General features: G+C 52.6%; 1 protein-coding gene across 5 annotated transcripts in view; it reads right to left on the reverse strand.

The window, feature by feature from the left end:
* CPNE5 (copine 5) overlaps positions 1-21,212 on the reverse strand; it is an 82,882-nt gene that overhangs the window by 40,460 nt on the left and 21,210 nt on the right. For 3 of the 5 annotated variants that reach the window (XR_004625466.1, XM_034660641.1, XM_034660644.1), the window contains exons 4-9: positions 9,245-9,348; positions 7,782-7,821; positions 7,489-7,565; positions 5,639-5,698; positions 3,538-3,588; positions 3,182-3,245 (exon numbers count right to left, since the gene is read on the reverse strand). Coding sequence is in view for 4 of the 5 variants with exons in the window: in XM_034660641.1 (XP_034516532.1) it covers positions 3,182-3,245; positions 3,538-3,588; positions 5,639-5,698; positions 7,489-7,565; positions 7,782-7,821; positions 9,245-9,348 (396 nt within the window). In the remaining variant the exon portion in view is untranslated. The remainder of the gene's footprint in view (positions 1-3,181; positions 3,246-3,537; positions 3,589-5,638; positions 5,699-7,488; positions 7,566-7,781; positions 7,822-9,244; positions 9,349-21,212) is intronic. The other 2 variants (XM_034660643.1, XM_034660642.1) reach the window with 2 other exon arrangements.

The raw sequence follows: 21,212 nt of genomic DNA on the forward strand, positions 1-21,212 counted from the left end.
GGTCTGCGGGCTGGGGCCGCTCACCCCGCCCCACCGCCCAGCCCCGCGGTGAAGATCAGATAGACTGTGAACACCAGGGGCTCCGGTCAACCCTGCGGACCATGCAAATGTTGTCAGTATGACAGGGAATAATGATGGTTCTACTGCTGAACATAATTAAATCTTGGGTGACTCAGAGGCCCGTCAGGAGCTCAAGGTCACCACTGTCAACGTCAAGGATCAGTGAATAGTATTTTGGATCAAATTCTGATTGTTGCAACTTTCTGGGTATTTAAAATCTCGAGGAGCAAGGCTGTTTCTATAACCTATCGGAGCGAGCTGGCGACCCGCCGGAGTCCACTCCGCGCCTTCGCTAGTCCCCAGCAGCCCACACGGTCCCTGTGGATGGAGGGAGGGTTTGTCTACTTAGGCAGAACGCATTCACTTGAGAGAAAGCCTGCTCTGGTTAAGGGGGGGAAGAAAAAAACCACCCCTCAGACTCCACCCTCTTCCTTTGATCCGCCCACTGAATGCCGAGCTGGAACACAGGAGCGAAGCGGTTCAGATGTAATTATTTTCATTCAGCCAGATGCTGGGAATTAGTCTCTTTTCCTCACAAGTATTCTAGGGAAAGACACAACGCAGCCAAAGACGCCCCAAAAGAAAAGGAGCTGACAATCTCAAGAGGAAGGAAGGGAGCCCACCCCCCACCTCCTTGCCTTGAAACAGCTTAGATCAAGGAAAACCGCTACCACCCCTGGATGAAGGGAGGTGGGGCAGGAGGAGGAAGGGGGAGGCGCCTCGTAAATACTAAAAGGTGACTGTTTTGCCAACCCAGGAAACGCAGACCAAGGACAGCACCCAGCGCTGTCGGGAGCTTTAGAATTGGCCAAGCACTTGCGCTGTGATTACCTGATTTAATATGAAACTAGGGAGGAAATCACCAGCTGAGCTAGAAGCTGGGGGGCAAACCCAAGTTAGGCTTCAAGGAATTCAGGTTCCATCTTTCCCCACACACCTGTTAGGCCCAGCCGCCTCCACGAACTCCAGGCACCCCTATCAGCCCCAACATACAGGTGGAGAAACTGAGGCTCCAGGAGCTTAAAGAGCTCTACTATAATGTCAGCTGGGTTCCCTCTCCCTTGTCTGACCCCCAGTAACTTCCGGATTGGTCAGCATACACAGTTGTAAGAGTTTCCATCATCACCTGCTGCTAAACATTTGGTCATTCATTAGGTCACAGATTCCAAAGAGAGCCTCTGTGAGTGCCTACCGCAGACCGAGCCCTCTGCTGGGACCGGGCGTCAGGACAGGCGTTGTCAAGTTCCTGCAGACCCACTGAGGTAAACAGACACAGAAGCCCCGAGAATGGGCCCTTGTGTATAAGCTGATGTGGTCATCACTGTACTGCAATTCTGTGTCTTATTCTCCCCCCCCGGAAGCCCCTGAAAGCAGAGTTGGGGACCCCACCGCCTGGCGGTTAAAGACCCTGGCTCTAGAACCAGACTGCCTGGGTTCAAATCTCTTCTACCCAGTGGCTATGTAACCTTGGGCAGGTCAGTTAACCTCCGCATAAAATAAAAAACCGTAATATATGAGATACGATAATACCTCATACTACCGACAGTCGTACATCACATTATAATAATACAGATCAATCAGTCGATGCATGTAAACCACTTAAGCACAGTGTGGGGCTCAGCATAATTGCTCAATTAATCTTGGCTGACAATTTTTACCCCTATAACAGCAGTTTTCAAAGTATGGACCACGGACCCCAAGAGGTGGTCCGTGGGGCCAAAGCTATTTTCATAATAATGTCAATAAGACACGGAATTTTCTAGAAGCTACCCAACAGGGATATCACAACGGATTGACTGCAGAAGCAGATATGAGACTCCAGCCCTCTTCTGCTCAGCCTGACATTAAAGAGATTTACAAAATGCAAAACAAGGCCACTCTTCTCACTAAATGACTTTTGTTTTGGAAAATACAGTTTTTTTTTAAAAAAGTTGTTATTTATGTTATCCTGTAATGGTTGAACTATTGTCATTTTTAAATGAATTAATGTGTATATTTTTAAATTTATCAATTTTATTTTCTAATATGGTAAATATTTATAGCTAACAAATAACCATAGTTGCACTGACGTCCCAGGAAGGTCAGAAAATCTTGTTTCTCCTCCTCCCTCCTAGGCCTTTTTACCTGAGCCGACTGTGAATTTGGGTTCCCAGGTTACCCTAGGCTTGGTCCTGTGTTCACACTCTGGCTGCCTCTTCCTTCTCTCCCCAGGAGCCACCCCACTTCCACTCATGGCGCCTAATTAACCTAAGAGGCACGCAAGCCTGGCAATGAGCCCAGTTTTAGAATCGGGTTGACCTGGATTAGAACCGTGACTCTACCACTTATTGTCTTTGAACAGATGGCTTAGCTTCTCTGAGCCTCAATTTCCTTATTCATACAATGGGACTGGGACTAACAACAGTATCTACCTCTTTGGATTGTTGTCAGGAGTAATGGCAGTTTACGTAAAATGCCTGTCCCTTGATGAATAATAACTATCATCGTTTCTGTGTTTCCTCATTACTATTAGCTGTCGGGTCCCCCGAGCTCCTCCTCACTGTGTTCAGCTACCCCTTCCCCTGTCCCCATCTCCTGCTTCTCCACAGTCCCACAGAAGAAGCAAAATCAAGGGCTGCGTGGGACTGCAGCCTCTGGCTTCGCACACGCCAACCACGCGTCCTCACTCCCTCAATCCCATGCAGGGTGTCACCCTACTCCAGAGCTAAAAGTGAAACATGACGAGTAACTGCCAAACACCCAGGCTCACGACTGCAAAAGCCCCTCTGCTGCCGGAGCTGGAGCCAAAGCCGTGTTAGTTCAGGGAGAGGAGACCGTGACGGGGGAATGGAGGAGCCTAGAAGCTTGGGGACCAGGGCCCAGCAGGCTCTGCTGCTCATTGTGGGCGAGTTGTGTCCCTTCTGGGCCTCAGTCAGCTCAGCTATAAAAGGAGGAGGCAACATTCTAGCTCTGATGTTACAGAATTCTAGGACAGCCCGGTGAAACTGGGGAGCCCTGTCTTCCTCACATTCCCTCCAAGGACACACATGGCCCCGGGGTCACAGGGAGAGCAGCCTGCCCTCTGTCACTGCTCCACCCCCACCCGCACCGGGTCCAGTCCTGGAGTCACTCTGCCACTCACCCTGCAGTTGCTCAGCTCCTCAGCGGACAGGATGACGGTGCCGCATTTCTTCCCTGGGACACCACTGGGAGAGGAGAAGATGAAAGAATGGAGAGCCAGACAAAGACAGACACAATGTCTGAACACTCCCTGAATCGGCCCTCCTCATCCTCCCCCCTCCCCATCCAGCAGATCTGCCCAGAGCCCCCGAGAAGACAGAGTCTCCTGAAATACTTGTGGCAGTGTGGCCTAGGGCACTGTTTCCTGGGCCAGGCCCCCCAGGCCTGGAGCTGCCCGCCCCCTGCTCCCCAAGAGCCCACCAGGAAGGGTAGTGTCTGCAATGAAAGTCCTAGAAGCGGAAAAGCATCCAGACTCACCCGGAGGCTTCCAGACCAGTGGTTCTCAAACTTTCCATCCAAAGACCACTTCTGTGGGCAAAAGACCTCGTGGGCCAGCCACCCCACCCTGCACCCAGCTGACCCCCAGAGTCCTGGAACATTTCAACTCTGAGCCACTCTGATTTATCATGGGTGGGAGAGCAAGCAGCAAGAGGGAGTGAAGCAAAAGGGCTGGTATTCTCCTGGTGGCAGCTTGTCCAGGCTCTCCCCCATGGCTACCTCCCCTTTAACTCCTTGGCTGGGGTCTCTCCCAGGGAAGAGAGAGCCTGGCCATTCATGCAGCTACTCAGTGAGGTGGGCAACCAGGACATGAAGTAGGCCCACCCAAGAACCCCTCCAGGAGGGCGAGTTCCCAAGGTGGGGCTTCACCCAGGGGACCTGTACCACCTCTTCCCTGGGTCAGGAGGGTCCCCTCCCTCAGGCACCAGCCCATCCCACTCCAGTGTTTGGGACGAACCCGGGGTTGGGGGTCCCTAGTGCGGCCAGGGGCCACTGGGAAGGAGAAAAAAATGTCATGTTGTTCAGCAGCTGCTTAACTTTGGACTCATGATTGTACCTCTCTGAGCCCCGCTCTCCTCGCCCATAGGAGGAGTGTGTTTGTCGGCTCCATTAGTAAGGACGTGCACACACACTGCGTGGCACGAGAAAGGCCCCCAAGGAGCATCATTTCCCTCCCTGCATCCTTTCCTTTGCAATTTCACCAAACTGCTAAAATCCAGCCCCACACCTCAGGCCAGCCTCGAGGCTCCCAGCATGCTGCCTGCAGAATACACTTTGAGAACCACTGATGGAGCTCTCCCCAGTGCCAGGTTTGGAGGGAGAGGCTCTCAAGTAGAGGAGGCAGGAGAGCCGGGCCCAGAGGCTGAGACAGCCCAGACCTCCCCACATCAGGTGAGTAGAGTGGGGGCCTCATCTGGAGGTTCCCCTGCTGCAGGTGGGTGACCGGGCCTGCCAGCTTGTCCCCCTAGACATGGGCAGCTGGGCAGCGTGCCCCCGCCCTGGTCTGGCCCTCCCTGGGTGTAAAGATATGATTTGTTTGACCAGAGAGACAGAATCCTCACACCAGCCTCCCCCGCCAGTGTTTCTCCATCTGTTCCTCCCTCTGCCTCTGGGCCCTTCTTTGATTTCCCATCTTCCCTTCCCTCCCCTCCAGACCCAACCCGCTCCCACCTGCTCCGGGCCTTCCTTTTTCTCTCCCTTTGCCTTTCTGGCCCTCCCTCTCTGCTTCTCTCCCTGACTGCTGCTTCCATACTCTCCTTGTAAAACAGCATCCACACCCTTCCTGGGCTGTGGGTACCCAGGGCCCCCAGAGGCCCCTTTCCCATATCCAGTTGCTCCCATGGCCAGTCCGGCTGCCGGGACCCCAGCTCCCAGGAGCTCTCAGCAAGGCCAGGGGAGCTTGGCTTACTCAGCCAAAATGCTCATCAGTGGTGATCTCCAGGCTGGTCACCTGGGGCAGATCTTCCCTATCCTGCTCCATCCCACACCCTCAGGAGAGCACCTTCCCTCCAACCAGGAGAGGGGGAGAGGGAAGGAGTACCGAAGGGGGGGGTGCGTCTTTATTGCATATAGTTGCATGAAGCCGGCCAAAAGCAGATGGTCAGGGTGGAGGCCCCCGGGGAGTGAGGCTGGCCCACCACAGCCGGTGAGCAAATACAGAAAGTAAGGATTTAGCAGAATCTATTCCACAAGGAGGCTGACATCCAGCAGTGGAAACAATGGAGGGGAAGTGCAGTGAGGAGATAAACAGGAGGGACGGGAGAAGGGCGAGAGGGGAGAGGCAGAAGAAACCAAGCCAGGGAGAGAGGAAGGGCAAGTGTCCAGCCCCTGCTGACCACTGAAGCAGCCCCTACCTCGGCTCCCTGAAGTCCCATGAGCCACTGGGGTTGGGGATGCTGGAGCTCTAGCCAGATGGGGGAGGGGCTGGCTGCAGAGTGGCCCTCTCCCTCTCCCCTCCCCCCAACACCAGGGCTGAAAGCACAGTAGTGGGGGCAGGGCCTGGGCCTGGACTCTGAGGACCCTTCTGCAGAGCCAGCTGGATGTCTGAGGACTCCAGGGCCAGAGATGTCTGCTGACCTACCCGTTGGACACAGCTGGCATGGGTTTGCCTGTCCTGGAATTCAGGCTGAATGCTCCTATCCTGTAGAGAGAGAGGCAGAGAGAACATGCCATGAGTCAAGTACCCCCGTCCTGAGAGGCCATAGCACTTGGCACCAGAATTCTTGGAGACAGGTATCTAGTCTGGGTCAACATCAAAACAGGACCAAGAGCCGCAGGCCAGAGGAGGGAGAGGTCTTCCTCCCAAACCTTGTTGTGAAGTGCTGGGTGACTCTGCCTCAGGGGTCCTCAAAGAGTGGTCTGGGGACCAGCACCGCCATCATCCCGGGGACTGTGTTAGAAATCTAAGTTCTCAGGCCCCACAGCAGACTAACCGGCGGCGGGGTGGGGGGGAGCCCAGCAATCTGTGCTTTAACAAGCCCTCCGATGATGCCGAAGGCTGCTGCAGTGTGAGAACCACTGCTCTACCTCCGAGAGTCTCAGTGGCTGGACTGTGAAACGGGGAGACCCCTGAGAGAATCCGTGAGATCAGAGCAGCCGATGGCAGTCTGGCTCAGAAGAGACACCAGTGAAAGGGAGCTGTTGTGCTCGGGTCAAGTGAGACACTTGACATTTTCAGTGGGGCAAACAGGTCCCCCTCCTTCACCAACCCATCATCTCCAAGATCTTGCTTGCCTCCCCAAGGCTTGCCTCCCCAGCCGTCTCCTGCGGAGGTCTTCCTCAATCCCCCCAGCAGGCGTGCCTGTCCACCAAAGGTGGGTAGGGTGACAGCAGGGAGGAAAGAGGCCCAAATGACAAGTGGGTTTTTGACCCAGGCAGCTGGGAGCTGAGAGGAGCGGACATACACCCTCACTCTGAGGTCCCCAAATTCTATAAACTTCAGAGCCCTCCAAACCTGGGCTTGTTCCCTAATCTCAACAAATGACAGTTTATGTCATTATTCTCTGTGAACCCAGAGAAGGAGACCTTTCCAGGGACAGAGAGGCCTCTCTGGGGGGCCTGAAGTTACCATTGAGTTAGTGGCAGTCAGAGACAAGGGCCTGGGGGAGAGACCCCCTCCCCGACAATAACACATTCTGGCCTTATTGATCACAACGAGGGGACGGCATCCAGTGCGAATCTGGCAGAAGCAAGCAGGGGGCTGAGCCCAGCCCAGCCTGCTAGCCCCTTCCTGCCCACCCTGCCACAAGGCCGGGACGCCTGTCCCAATCTGCAGGCTCTTCTCATGTGGGTTCTGCTCCTAGGGCTTCCTGAGAAATAGGGACAAGAGAGGGCATGCCCGCAGCCCAGCAAACGCTGGCTGGTCCCTACAGCAGCCTGCAGGCTCCACCGACAGAAGCCTTGGGTTTCCTCACCCCAAGGCCTGCCCAGAGGAACAACTTTCCCTAAAAGCACTTACAGCTTCATAATGCAGATTGTCGGGGGGCAGGGTGAGATGAGGGGCACCTCACCATGCCCACCTCTGGTCTATGGCAAGGGTGAACAACCTGAGGGATAGGCTATATGAGGAGAACCCTGAATTCAAATCCCAGCTCTCCCACTTCCTAGCTGTGGGGCCTTGGAGAAGTCCCCTCTTCGGGCTTCGATTCCTTCCCCTATACATTGGCAAGGGTGGGAGGTAGGAGTGGACAAGAGAGTGAGTGCCTCAGGCCGTCCCAGGAATATGGGGCTATAATAACTAAACCTGGGTCCCTCCAAGTTAACTGAGTTAAACACCCTGCAAAAAGGCAGGGTCCATGGGGCCTCCTTATTTCTAATCACCCCTCATGAGTGGCAGATTGCTGTGCCCCCGCCCTGAGCTAAGGGTGGACGGGAGGTTGGCCCATCCCTGGGGAAGCAATCCAGACAGGCCCCACTCCCCTCTACACTTACGTGAGGGGCTTCTCCAGGCGGCTCCCAGGGGACCCCACGATCTCTCCAAGGGTGCAGAAGGCCTGACCCAGGAAATCCTGCACACCCAGAGTATAGAGAAAACCAGTGTCACCCACTCTGCCCACAGCCACCCCACTTCCCCCGTCACCCCATGCCTAGAAGTGGGCAGGCTCTGAAATGACCAGAAGCAGCATCAGACACATGGTCCGTGTCAAAGTGAAGACCGAGGCTGACCCAGACTTTGGCATTGAAGAGAGTTTCAGAATCTCTGGGCAGTCACTGGCAGAACTCACGTGTTTGGATAAATCAGGGCTCTTCGAGTCAACGTCGTATCTGCAGGGAACACACAGAGATGGTAAAGACAGCTGGGGCACCCTGCCCAGAACTGCCGGGGTCCTGGAGCTGAGTCAGGACCCCTACACCCCAAAATACAGGCTCTGACACAGTAGGATATTTCTGGGAATAAAGGCTGGGAGGCCCACATGGGAGCCTTGTGGGGGCTGGACATATTCTGTCTCTTGACCCGGGTCATGGTTACATGAGTGTAAACAGATATAAAAAAGCGTCATGGGACGGACTCGGAAGATCTGTGTGCTTCACTATGTGAATGTTACGCCTCGTTAAAGACTGAAAACAGAAAATAAACTTATTCTGCAACCCGGGCTGCTTCTCAGGTGGCTGAGCCACCTTGCCCTTCACCGTTCGCCCTTCTGTTCTCCCCTCTTCCCAGCTAAGGAGAGGTGCCCTTGGAGCTCAACACCTTGCCTTTGACCTTCCGTGATGGCTTCACTTTGCCCAGGCCTGCCCAGCCTGACCTTGGGCCTCGCCACTCAAGAACAAGGGAGGCATTAACTCCTTCACCTCTTCCACCTGGACCTGGGCGCCCCCCTTTACCTGGAGCCTGCTCACCTGGAGCTGAGTCTGCAGCCTGTTGTCCAGCATCGCCTCCCTCACCACCCCCCACGGGCCATCCAGGCCCAGATGCCTCCTGCTGAGGGGCAGCCATTCTTGCACTACCCCTGCTCCAGCACTTTCTCTCTCTAACATGTCCCCAAAATGGTGACTTCTCCACAATGGGCTGCAAGTCCTCCATAGTCTCTCCAAAGTCATGTCCTTCCACGGCACTTTTTCCCTCTGCTCCGGCAAGCCGCCAACCCCCTTTTGGCCCACTCTGTCCACAATTCTCTGGGATATAGTCCTTTCTAACCACCCCCAGGCCTTGGAAAAATGACAAGACAAGGCTCCCCCACCTGCTCACCAGACTGAAACCCCATCATCATCTTTAACCTCAGCAGAGGGGCACTCGCACCTTTGTGAGACACACGCACACGCTCTGGGCCCCAGCGGTCAGGCTACCTCTTCAGGAGGGGAGGCCGGGGGGCACCCTCTCCCAGAATAGCTCTGACAGAAGGAGACGTCAATGGGGGAGAAAAAGGCTCCCAGAGGCCTCCCAAGATTGTTCCTCAACTAGCCCCCAGAGTCAGGTGGCTTGCTTAGCGCCCTCCCACACTGAAGAGAGACAAATGTTGGGGCACCCCTGTTCCCTCTCCCCACCTCTTTTCCATCTCCTGATGAGGGTGGGGCTGGACTTTAGCTAACTGTCACTTTTATCCCGGGCCAACCCTTAGCTCCCTCTAATGTCACGGCCCCCCCTTCCCTGGTAAGGGGAACTACTAGCAACCCCCAGGTCCTCCAGTGCCCCCTCCCATCAGTGGCTCCTCCCCCAGCCCCATCCTCAGCACCAGCTGCCACTTACAGGTCGAAACGAAGGTTCTGTTTCTCCTCAAAGAAGTAATCCACAATGAATTTGCGCACAAAGTCGGGATTGAGTGTGTTGTCGATGACTTCCGTGCGTCCGAACTGCAGGAGAAAATGGGGTGTGGACCTCAGGGCCAGGCTGGTGGGCCAGGAGAGAGCGCTGGGCTCAGAGCCCCTCAATCCTGGCCCCGGCAGTAATGGAAGCCATGCCTTCTGGTCACCGTTCCCTGTCCCCAGTCATGGCGAGAGTGCCTCCATCTAACGATGGAAACCATCTCTGCTATGGCCCCGACTCCGTGCTCAGCTTTAGTCTCCCTACCTCTGTCTAGGCTCCTCCCAGGCTGTAAGATTTTGATACCCGAATACCTGAGCAAGCCCTTCACTTTGGCCTTCTCTTTCCTGCCAGCGGCATGTCCTCCATTTCTTCAAAATCCTTTGTTAATGCTGCCTCCTCCAAGAAGCCTTCCCAATTTTTCCACCCAGAGAGTTTTACTTCCCTCTGAAACATCACTGAACTTGTGCTCACCCCTATGACCACCATCCTTCTCTGATTCCACAGTTAGGGGTGTACTTATCTGATGCCACAGCTGTAAATAAAAGGGCAGAAGAAGGGATTGTGGGGTCTCTTAAGATCCCCACCTCCTGCCCATGCGTAATCCCTTCCCCTTGAAGGTGGGCTAGACTTCATGACTCACTACTAATGGGTAGAATAGAGCACAAGCTACTCCCCAAAATACGTTATAAACTACCATGACTTCTGTCCTGGGGATGCTCACTCGCTCTCTTTTGCTCGCTCACTTCAAGGAGGCCAGCTGTCCTATGGAGGCCCGTGTGGCAAGGAACTGAGGGCAGCCTTGAGCCAACGGCCGGTGAGGAGCCAGGCTGTCAGCCAACCCGCCTGTAAGAATCTGAATCTTATCCACAGTCACTGAGCGAACTCAGAAGCGGACTCTGTCCCAGCAGAAGCTCGAGACGACTGAGGCCCTGGCCAACACCTTGACTGTAGCCTTATGGGAGACCCCGAGGTAGGGGACCCCACAAAGCTGCACCCAGATTCAAGACCCTGTTGTTTAAGTTGTTCAACTCTGGGCCAATTTGTCACACAGCAACAGATAACTAATACATGGACTTCACTTTCTTGGTGCCCCCTGCAGCATATACTCTAGAATTTTACACACATTAGGCACTCAAGAGTTGAATCCCATTAAACTCCCCAGATGACTTAAGGCAAGTCACTCCCAGTTCTGGGCATCAGAACCACTTGGAGGGTTTGTTAAAAGACGGACTGTAGGCCTCACTCCCAGACATTCTGATTCAATAGATTCAGGGTGCGGCCTGAGAATCCGCAACCCTCAGAAATGTGCAGCTGGTGGGGGGACCTCTCTCTGACAACCACTGGGCTCAACTTTGGTGCACAGGGCTCTGAACTGTGGGGTCTCCCCACACTGTGGAGAAGGACAGTGGGGACATGCTTCTTGGCCATCTGTTCCTTCAAAACAGCTCTCTCTTACATTTGGATTTTTTTTTTCTTATATCTGTTCAACACACTGGACATTTCTGGTGAGATTTTGTTTCAAAAAAGGGATATGGGGCTAAAAGATCAAGTGTAAAAGCAATGAGCTCTATGCTCCATGAAGGGAAGGCATGATACCAACTCTACAAGTGAATAAGACAGACAGGTGCATGATAAATATTTTAAATAAATTGTGAATATTTCTGAATACATAAACATGTTTTTTCAGTTTGGGCAGTAATTGCGAAAATAAAAAATTAATCCTGAGTACCAGTCCTCCTTAACGGGGCTTTGCAGCCCAGAAAAATGCCAGTACGCGGGCCTCTCTCCTGCAGGGTGGGCAAGGCCTGCTTCTCTGGGACTTAGCCCAGCCTCACTTTTACCCTAAATTAAGTTAGAAAGCTGCAGAGAAAACCTCCCACCCTAGGCAGTGTGGGGTCATCTGAGAGCACTAGATTTGACATCGTCTTGTCCTCACTTCCTATCAATTCCACCGGCCGAGTCTCCCTCCTATCCCCCTATCCCACTTCTTCTGTTGTGGCCTCAGTCTGGGCTCCCCATTTTCTGATTTCAACCCCTGCAGCAGCCTCCTAGTAGGTCTCCTAAGTGGGAACACTGCTAACTCTTGAAGACCCAGCTCCCTGGAAGTCCTGCTCTCTGACTCCCAATTCCTCCCCTGTGCTCCCATAATCCACCTGGCACCCCTAGGGCTGCACTTAACATGTCCCTTGACAATGATCTACCGAAGCTCTTCCCACCCCACTCGACAGAGCTTCTCGAACAGCAGAGGATCTGAGCCCTCCTCATTTTTGCAGCCCAGGACCTGCCACTGCTTAACAGATTCGCAGACTCAGGGTCGCAGATGATTACAGCATGATGAACTGTGTGACACATTTTGCACCGTGTTTACCTTATTTTGTCCTTTTATGGTAGGCTTCCCCATTTTACAGATGGGAAAACAAAGGCACAGAAAAGCTAAGTCATCTGTCCAGGGTTACACAACTAATAATTGCTGAGTGCAAGTCACAACCTAGGCCTCTGGCCATGGCCTCTAAGCCACATGGTGCTCCACGTGAGGTCCCTAGCGAGGGCAAAAGCTGGTCACTGCTCCCAGTGACGGGTATGCAGTGGGGACTCAGAAACTGTTGAATGAAGTAAGGTTGAATGAGGAAACGGATGAGCGGGTTTGAGTCCCAAGCTTATCACAAGCTAATTGTGGGACTTGATTGGAGAAAGCTTCAATTTCCTCATCAGAAGATGGGAGAATCCTACGTGTCCTGCTTACTTCTTAGAGGTATCATCCGACTCAATTACGGATTCGACAAACAGTTTTTCAGCACTTATTATAGGCCAGGCAACGTGCTGGGTGCTGAGTTACAAGTATGACTGGAACATGAACCCTTTACTTAAGGACTTCTCTGTCATAGGTGGGACAGCTCGTTAACAATAACTATAATATAGAGTCACAACAGCACTATAAACAAACCTCTAGGACAGGGTCTCCCCTGGCTGCACACAGGAAGCCCCAGGGAAATGTGAAAGATACTGAAATTGACACAAAAGCAGATTACTGGGGGTCCCCGTTTCACGTCCTGGAGTCCAGACATCTGACTTCATAGGGATCTGCACCTTTCATTATTGTTGAGCTATTTTACACCTTCGGAAATCCCAGAAAGCACAGGGTAATGCAAATGATTTTTATCCGTAGAAAATGTAAATAGGTTTGGCTCAATGGAATGCAATTATTTGATTATTATCCTGTCGATACTGACCAATTTCACATCTATTTATAAATTAATTGCAGCATTCCTGATTGCCTATATACAGTGGACCCTTGAACAATGCAGGGATTAGGGAGTGGACCTCCACACACCGTTGAAAATCCAGCTATAACTTTTGACTCCCCCAAAACTTAACTAATAGCCAGCCTTCTGTTGACCAGAAACCTTACTGACAACAAAAAGTTGATTAACACACATTTTGTGTATGTATTACATACTGTACTCTTACAATAAAGTAAGTCAGAAAAAAGAATATGTTTTGAAGAAAGCCATAGAGAAAATATATTGACTAGACTGTACCATATTTATTGAAAAAAATCCGTGTATAAGTGGACCTGTGCAGTTCAAACCCGTGTTGCTCAAAGGTCAACAGAATGTGTGTTGAATCATCTGAACCAGCTGTAACATCTTCCTGGTTCCTTCATTTAACTAACAAGTTAAATAAATCTTTACCGTGTGTTCATTTTATATTTGCATGAGAATTCATGATTTTACCTTTAAAAAAAATGTATTCTTTAACAGGAGCTTTTTAAAAATACCCATGCTCAAAGCCCCACCACAGACCAATGAAACCCAATCTCAATGGGTGGGGCCTGGACAGCTGTTTTCTCAGTTTCCTGGGTGGTTCTACGGTGCAGTTGGAGTTGAGAACCACTGATGGAGGAAGAAAGAAAACTAACATTTACTAAGCTCCTTCTGAACGCTCACTAGATCAAGTGGATCATTATCTCATTCAATTCTCACAAAACCCCCATGAGTTACTACCCATTTTCCAAGTGAGGAAACTGAGAATCAGAGAGGTTAAGTGACTTGGCCAAGGTCACACAGCTAGGCAGAGCTGGGACCTCAGTGCAGGTATGTGTAATCCAAAGCCCATGTTTTTACTTCATCCAATGTCCTCAAGCACTATGAAAACCAAATAAAGATGAGGTTTACTTCTCAAGTATTTATAAAAGCCCCACTGTGTGCAAGGCAATGGGGTAGATATTGAGTTGAATAAGACTGGGTTCCAGCCACATCCCCTAAATTCAGTAACAATCTTACAGTGTATAATCCATCCTTGTTCCAAGAGAATTCCTGCATTTTCCTCTTCTGCTCTAATTCTTAATACATCTAGTCTTCAGACAAAAGGAAATTTTCTCCTAATGGCTTTCTTGCAGAATATTCTGGGTAAACACCCAGGTGTGAGAGAATCCTCCTTTAAGAAAGGGCTTTACCTCCTCTTCAATGTGCTGCCCACCCAAACACGTTTTTAAAAAATCCCTCTGGCTGAATTTTAGATACACCCCAGTCCAGAAGGAGAAAGCATTTGTGCCGCCTCTTTCCTCACCCGAATCTCCACTCTCCGCAGAGACTCCAAGGAAAATACCCATTAGGGAAGATGAGAGCGCTGCTTTTAAAATGGCACTTGAAGCTTCAATAGAGGGGAATTCCCTAGAGATTGATCTCTGCCAGAGAAGAAAATGGAGTTCCCCTGGAAACAGGACTTGGAGCGGGACTCCAAGGGCCCCCAAAATCTCCTGGAGAGGAAAGGGGGCAAGTGAGGCAGGCTGGGCAGTGATGAATTTCCCGCACGCAGGGGTAATTAACATATGCCGTCACAAACAACTGTGAAATCTACAACCAAGGGACTTACTAAAGATGTTTTATAGCCTTCATTACTTGGCCTAATCACAAAGAAAAAAAAACCCAAAACTTGGATTTTGAAAATCCAAGAAGCCACCAGGTCTCTGTCAGGCCCAGTTTACACCCCTATGAATGACAGTAGGAAACAACCTAACTGATGTTTTTTAAAAAAAATCAATTTGGCTGTATTTCGTTCCACATAGAATTACAGTTTCCAAGCCTGAAGGGACTTGGACTGATGAGGTTTTAGCACGTAGCAGTGGGAAGCACAGGAAAGCATACAGTCTGAACACTGTATGGCAAATCCTGCTGGGGGGCGAAGGGGAGAGTGGGTTAACCCTTTGCTATCCGTAATTGGGGCTGAGCCAGCCCTGAACACTCTTCCAGCTCCCTGGAAGTGCCCGTCCCTCCCTCTGGTCCATTCTGACCTCCTCCGTCCACACTCCAGGTTCTGAGAATGGCATTGCTCACGGTCTAGGGCACAGGCCACCAAACACCAGTGGGCACAGGGATTCTCTGATTAGCAAAGCTGAAGAGAAACCCCAGAATCTTCGTTTTACCAAGCGATTCTGATACAGACAGCCCTAAAGAACTGTTGCTTATAGGGGCAAGTGCAGACTAGCGAGGGCGTGGTGTGAAATTGGGAAAGGGGCTGAGCGATCAGAAAGAAAGGTGGGGGGGACCTCCCTGACCTCAAGGCCTGGAACAGCGTCCCAGGAAGGGAGTAAGAAAGAGAAAGTACAAATGACAAATGAGTACGAAGCCTGGAAATTAGGGTACTCGCCCTCTCAAAAGCTCACGTCTTGTCCCTGGCAACAAAACCCAGTGGGAAAAGCTCCTGACACACCACAAAAGATGCTCCCACGGGTTCCTAAAACCTCTATGACTAAGCCCCAAGAATATCAAGTAAGCGGCATTAATTACATATCATCAGTTCCAGTGAGACCCTCAAAGGGAAAGCAGACTTGAAACCTCTTTGAGGACAAAATTAAATGGCTCCCAGGGGCTCTGCTACACACAGAAGTCGAGATTTATGGGGGCGAGGGGGCAGCGGTCTTGCCAAACCGCCCTGGGACAAGGGCTGCTGCAGGACTGAGACTGGGAACCCAGATCAGGCAAGCAAGGTCTTCCCATTCCATGTCCAACTAGGAGGCCAGGAGGGGCGGGGGGGGGGGGTTCCTCTGTCAAGACATGGGCCTCTTGACCTGCAGTGGGGCACGGGGCCGGCAATGAGGCCTGGACCGACTCGGAGTCTTGTTCTCTGTGCCAGAGAATCTCCTGGGGCTGTGCCCACCCCACCCCTCTCCTTCTCTGTTCTGCTCTACACTCTAGGGGACCCTTTCCCCTTTGAACCCCATCACCCTGGTTCTCTTGACCTGTGAGTTCCAGTCGGGTTTGGCCAGTGGGAGGCACAAGCAGATGGGAGATGGGTGGAGAGAGAGGTTTACCCCCACCTCTCACCCAGCCTTGGCACCTCGGTTCTGGCAGGGGCTGCTTCTCCTAGAACAGTGCTCTGGCTTTCGAGCCGGGAGTGAGAGCAGCTCCCTGCCAGTGCTGGACCCTGGGTCCTGAAGCACCCCCTTGTGGGTTTCCTCAACCTCACCCATACCTTTGAAAGAAATCCATTAAATCTCTTCGGTTAAGGCAACTAAGGAAACTCGTTCTCCTGCTGGGGCCCTGACTGATCTATTTTCTCTCTCACCAAGCATGTTCATAACACATACAATTGCCAACTCAAGTGAACATAAACCAAGAACAGTCCCCACCCCACTCCTTCTATGGAAACACCGTGTAACGCTCATGCCACCAATAAAGTGCGTGACCCACGCTCGTGCAGCCGAGATACACAATGTCCCATGACCACCTTCTGGGATGCAGGGTCTCAGCACAGCTGTCCCACCCTAAGGACCCCAGTGGGGACTCTCGGGGACCGGGGTTCCCATGCCAGCCTCCTCCACTTTACAGAAAGCGGCCATCCTGGTCCCACCCAAACAGCTGCAAAAATGAGGCCCATTTAGGGAAGAACACCTACCTGATTAGAGTCAGGGTTCGAGGCTTTGAATCAGCTCTAAGTGGGTCTAAGTGGGCACCCCGAAATCGAATGCAAATGTCTGTACATGTCTGCATTTTCCGGGTGGAGGAGCTATGGTTTTCATCAGTTTCTCAAAAGGAAAGCATGCCTTCAGAAAGCTTTGAGAACCACTGATCCCACCTTTGAAGACAGACCTTAGGGTTTCCCACAGAAAGTAGTAAAGAGAAGAGGTGAAAGGCGAAGTAAAGAGACCAGAGGCCGGGGCCCAGCTTCCTGGGTTCAGATCTGGCTTTGCTACTCATTCACTGGCTGTGTGACCCAGGGGAAATCCCCTGTGTTCCAGTTTGCTATTCCATAAAATGGGAACGACAATTTATCCATACCTTATAGGGTTGCTGGAGGCTTACGTGATCTGAAACAAGCTCTGTAAATTAGCGATTCTCTACTCCGGTCCTCCCTGAATCCCAACGCTGGCCCAGGCACCCAGAAAGTTGTGTCTCTCCCGGGTCTCTGAACTCAGCCTTATCTCTAAGATGCTTCCCGATGGACTGCAAACACTTCCTGCTCACCTCCCATGCCTGAAAGGCCCCAGCTCTGAGTGGTTTCTCTCCAGACAACTTCCACACACAGGCAAGGCTGAGGGGAAAACGCAGGCTGTCCCTTTGCTCTTGCCAAGCAGCTGCTCCATTAAGATCTAGGCTCAGCCCAGTCCGCAGGCTTCCCACAAACTTGGGTCCAGCAATGCCCAAGGCCTTTGCTAGAAAAAAAGAGGAGGGCAGTAGATTGTGTAAGGTTTGCTGATAAAAAAAATTCAGTGGCAGGAGAGGTAAAGCAGAAGGACCCCTCAGGCGAGGAGGCTACCTACTGAGGGTGGAGAGGGGAGGAGAGCCCTTGACCCTTTCAAAGGCCTCAGACACACTGACGACCAGGCTAGGGGGTGCCAAGCAAGGCAGCCTAGGAAGAGGCTTTCTCTGTTGCTCCTAGATTTCTTAAGCCTGGAACCGTTCTTCTTCACAATCCACATGCAACTGCCTGCAAACGCCCACAGCTGGGGGGCACTGGGGCCCAGAGCCAGGGTGGTGTAGAGGGGTAGCTAGGCCATGGGTTTAGGACCCCCACTGGCCAGAGTTCTGTTGCTTATTATTACGGGAGGCTACCTAGAATAGCCCCTCAGAGGCTTCATTTCCCCACTGCTAAGACAGAGCAAATCATTCCCTCTCTGGAGGGAAGGACCGAAGGGAATATGCGTGAAACATGACCCGGAACGTCTGCTGCAGAGCTGAACTTCAGGATGGAGAATAACCCTCAGGTAGCCCTCAAGGCAGCCAGGTGCCAAGTGTTTTCCACATTTTGTCTCATTTAATCTTCCTAACAACGGTATGAAGCGGTGCTGTTATCCCCATGTTACAGATAAACGGACTAAGAGAAGGCTGGAGAGCTGGAGTGACTTGCCCAAAGTCATACAGCTGGTGGGTGGTAGAAACGGGATTCAAACCCAGGCTGTCTGGCCTGGTTCCAAATCAGGAAGGAGCTGATGTAGTCACTAACCAGTAAGAGGTCAATGCTGTGAATGAGGCTTGGACTGTGTCCTATCCAGCCTTTACTCCTGTTGTTTTCCTGCTTGCAGCCGAACCTCTGAACTTCTTCAATGCCTGCTCTCTCTTCCACCCTGCTGACTATTCCTGTGGGTCCAGGGGGTGGGGGGGGAGGCTCTAAGCCACAGGGCACAGGTGAGTGCCCCTGACCTATTCCTCTGCTCACCCCCCACCCACACTGCCAACCCCTACAGACCACACACACACACACACACACACACACACACACACACACAAACACACACTCCTGGCCCCTCCTGTGATTTCCATAAAGATTTGCTGATTAACAAGGTGACCTAGAACCTGAAGGTTTTGGAACTAGAAGGAACCAACTCCTCTCAAGCAATGAGAAAAGAGACGCAGAGAAGCAGGGTCGGGGTCATGCGCTGACACAGGTCACACAGCTAATTAGGAAAAGGGCTGCCATGGGAGCCGAGGTCAGGTCAGCTCCAGCCCGGAGCACTGCCCTGTTCTCTCAGAAGCCTGTCACCCCCTCTCTCAGGTTTCTCTCATGTCTTCCTTCCATCAAATCTTCCTCCTCCTTCTGCTTGGTACCGTGATTGCTCCTCTTCCAAACACTTCCACATCCATGGTCTCTCTCAACCCCACCAGTGACCCCATGGAAACGTTATTATTGTCATCCCCATTTTATAGATGAGAGAACGGAGCTCCAGGAGGCCGGAAGGACCTCCCAGAGGCACCCAGTGGTGGGGAGGGAGGACCAGGGCTCCCAGGAGAGACGGAGCCATCGCGTCCCATGGTGCTCACCGCGGTCCCCTGCCTCAGTAATGAGTGGGTGGCTCTGCAAGCCTGAACAATGTTCACGGCCCCAGATTTAAGCAGCTCTGGCCTTTTTACAAATTACAGCTGGATGAAGCTCCAGAGACCCCCCCCCCCAGCTGCAAAGCCCCCAGTGGCTATGCCGCCTGGGACAGAAGGAGGCCGGAGCTGACAGACTGCTCTCCACCTCGAAGCTGCCGACCCTTCCCCAGCCGGAGCTCCCCTATAATTTTCATATATAATTGATGGCTCCTTAATTGGGGTTCTAAAAGCCCTGCTGCAGAGCCCAGCCCTGGCCCCTCATGAATCATGTTCACCGGGATTAAAATTAGAGGCCAGAAATCTGACTCAAATAGAAATTGGAAAAGGCAGCGAGCTGGGTGCTGGGAACAGGGGCCCAAGTAGGTGCCTGAGGCTGGAGAATGACCTGAGGTCTGGGCACCAGGACAGAGGGCCTGGGGTTTCAAGGAGGAGCACAGAGGACCTGGTTCCATGCGTACCATCTTGGGTCTGGAAAGTTCTCTGAGGTTCCTCACTGGAGGGGTCCAGGATTCTGTGGGCACCCTCTCCTTGGTGAGTGAGGAAAACCAGGCCCAGAGAGGAGAAGGGGCTGGCCTAAAGCCAAGCAGAGTGAACCATGACTTCTGTGGCCTGGTACCTTCCAGACCACTTCCTGTTGCGTTCAGGCCTCTAGGCGAGGAAGGGCAAAAGTGAGTGAGGAGACCAGAGGCTCCAAAGAGGCTCCCCCTGCTCAGGCCTGGACAGAGAATTTTCCCTCTCTGGCCCCAGACATCAGCAGCAGCAGCCAAGCTTATAATGAAAGACTTCCTGACAAAAGGCTCAGTTCCTAATTAGCCATTGTTCCAGACAATCTGTTAAAAAGTCCCAGCTCCTGGGGGAATGGCCCTTTTACCAATGAGCCTAGCTGCCAAGTGGCTGGCTAAACACTCTGCACCAGCCCATGCCCTGATCTTGCCAGGGCTGCTGAGCCTTGGGCCCAGCTGCAGCCTGTGGGGGGGAGGGCCCTGAGCGAGCCCTGCCCTAAAGACGCTTGTCCTCCAGAGCACCCCAGGATGGCTCTAGCTCCTGCCAAATGGCACCAGGGTGTGTGAAGTGATACCATCAACGGTTGCTTCCTCCCAGTGAAGCTCTGGTTTCTCACTCTAGGGTTTCTCACTATGGAGCCACTGTCGAGCCCCGTCTCCTGCCAGGCACTCAGCTCCTTTACGCCTCACAGCAGGCTCTTGGGCAAGTGCCCCAGCCGGGAAGATGGTGACCCGGATTTGGACCCAGTCACCTTGACTTTGGAGCCCACGCTCTCAACGGCTCAGCCACAACTCTAAAGGGCACCTGGACGCTGACACTAAATAGGAAAGAGGTTTATCAGCCGCCAAACGACCTGCACCAGAACCTCGGGGTTTACCAGAAAAGCAAGCTCCTTTCTGCAAATGCAATCTTGGCCTCCCGTCGAATGTATTACACAGAGCTCACAGAATATCTCTGGTTGAGCGGGGGGCCGGGCGGCAGGAGCCACATGCAAGTTCACAGTTGGCCCCTGACGCACCACACCAAACCCTGGATCTAGGAGAGCCCACTGTGACAGCGGCCTGGCCAAATGGGCGGACTCAGAAGACCATATCACATCCCAGCTCCACCCTGTTTAGCTGAGTCGCTGGGCCAAGCGGGGACCCCTCGGTGCCTCTGCTTCCTCATCGGGGGTGTGGTGAGGGCCAAGGGGGATCATGGGGTGCACTAGGAAATGTCATCGGCCTCCTACGGAGGGAGCAGCAGGACAGGGGGCAGAGCCTCTTCCCAGCTTTGTCAGACAGGACTGCGTAATAAAATTTACAAGTGTTGAGCACAGCCAGCCACCGTGCTGAGCCATTCTGTCCTAAGTTCCCACCACGGCCCAGGGAGCTGGCATCGGGACCCCATTAACTGAGGAAAAAAAACTAAAGCGCAGAGAGTTTAAGGGAAGTGACAGAGTCAGGATTTCAAGGGACACTGTGACAGTCCCTTGCTGTGCCAAAACAGACTCTAAAGCCCTAACTCTAAGACCGTGAGCAGGGAGCTTGTGATCCATCTGGTCTCCAAAGGTGGGGACTTGGGGTCCCAGACTGCCTGCTCCTGTTGACGGCGAGGGAGGGCCCTGAAAATCCAGCTGCGGGACAAGAGCGAAGGCCACTAGAGGCTGTCCACCGGCCCCGAGGTTCAAGGGGGACCTTTCCTTGAAGAGGCAGACTCCTCTCTGCAAAAACGGGAGCGTCCAGAAAGCCAACCCCACGCTTGCCTTGGCGCCCACCTCCTAGAGAGGCTTGTCTCCTGCTTTGGGGTTAAGCAATAATAATGATCCATTCATTACGTGAAATCTTTTGCTAGAGGTCTGTGTTGTGTGACTGGGGCTGGGTCCTATGTGGGTCATCAGGGATCCGAAATTAGGCTCAGAGTGTGGTGGCAGAGCGTCATTCCACTTCACATTTAAACTTGTGGCCATTGGACAAACTGGATCCTCAGATAGTTTGCCATCACACTTAGAGCAGCGTTTGAACTCCTACATGGCCTATGAAGCCTTATAGGATCTGCCCCTGCAGACTTCTGCCCCATATCACCCACTGTCTTCATTGTTCACACTGCTAAAT

This window comes from Ailuropoda melanoleuca, chromosome 5, assembly GCF_002007445.2.
Source record: "Ailuropoda melanoleuca isolate Jingjing chromosome 5, ASM200744v2, whole genome shotgun sequence".
In the NCBI taxonomy this organism is placed as follows: Eukaryota; Metazoa; Chordata; class Mammalia; order Carnivora; family Ursidae; genus Ailuropoda; species Ailuropoda melanoleuca.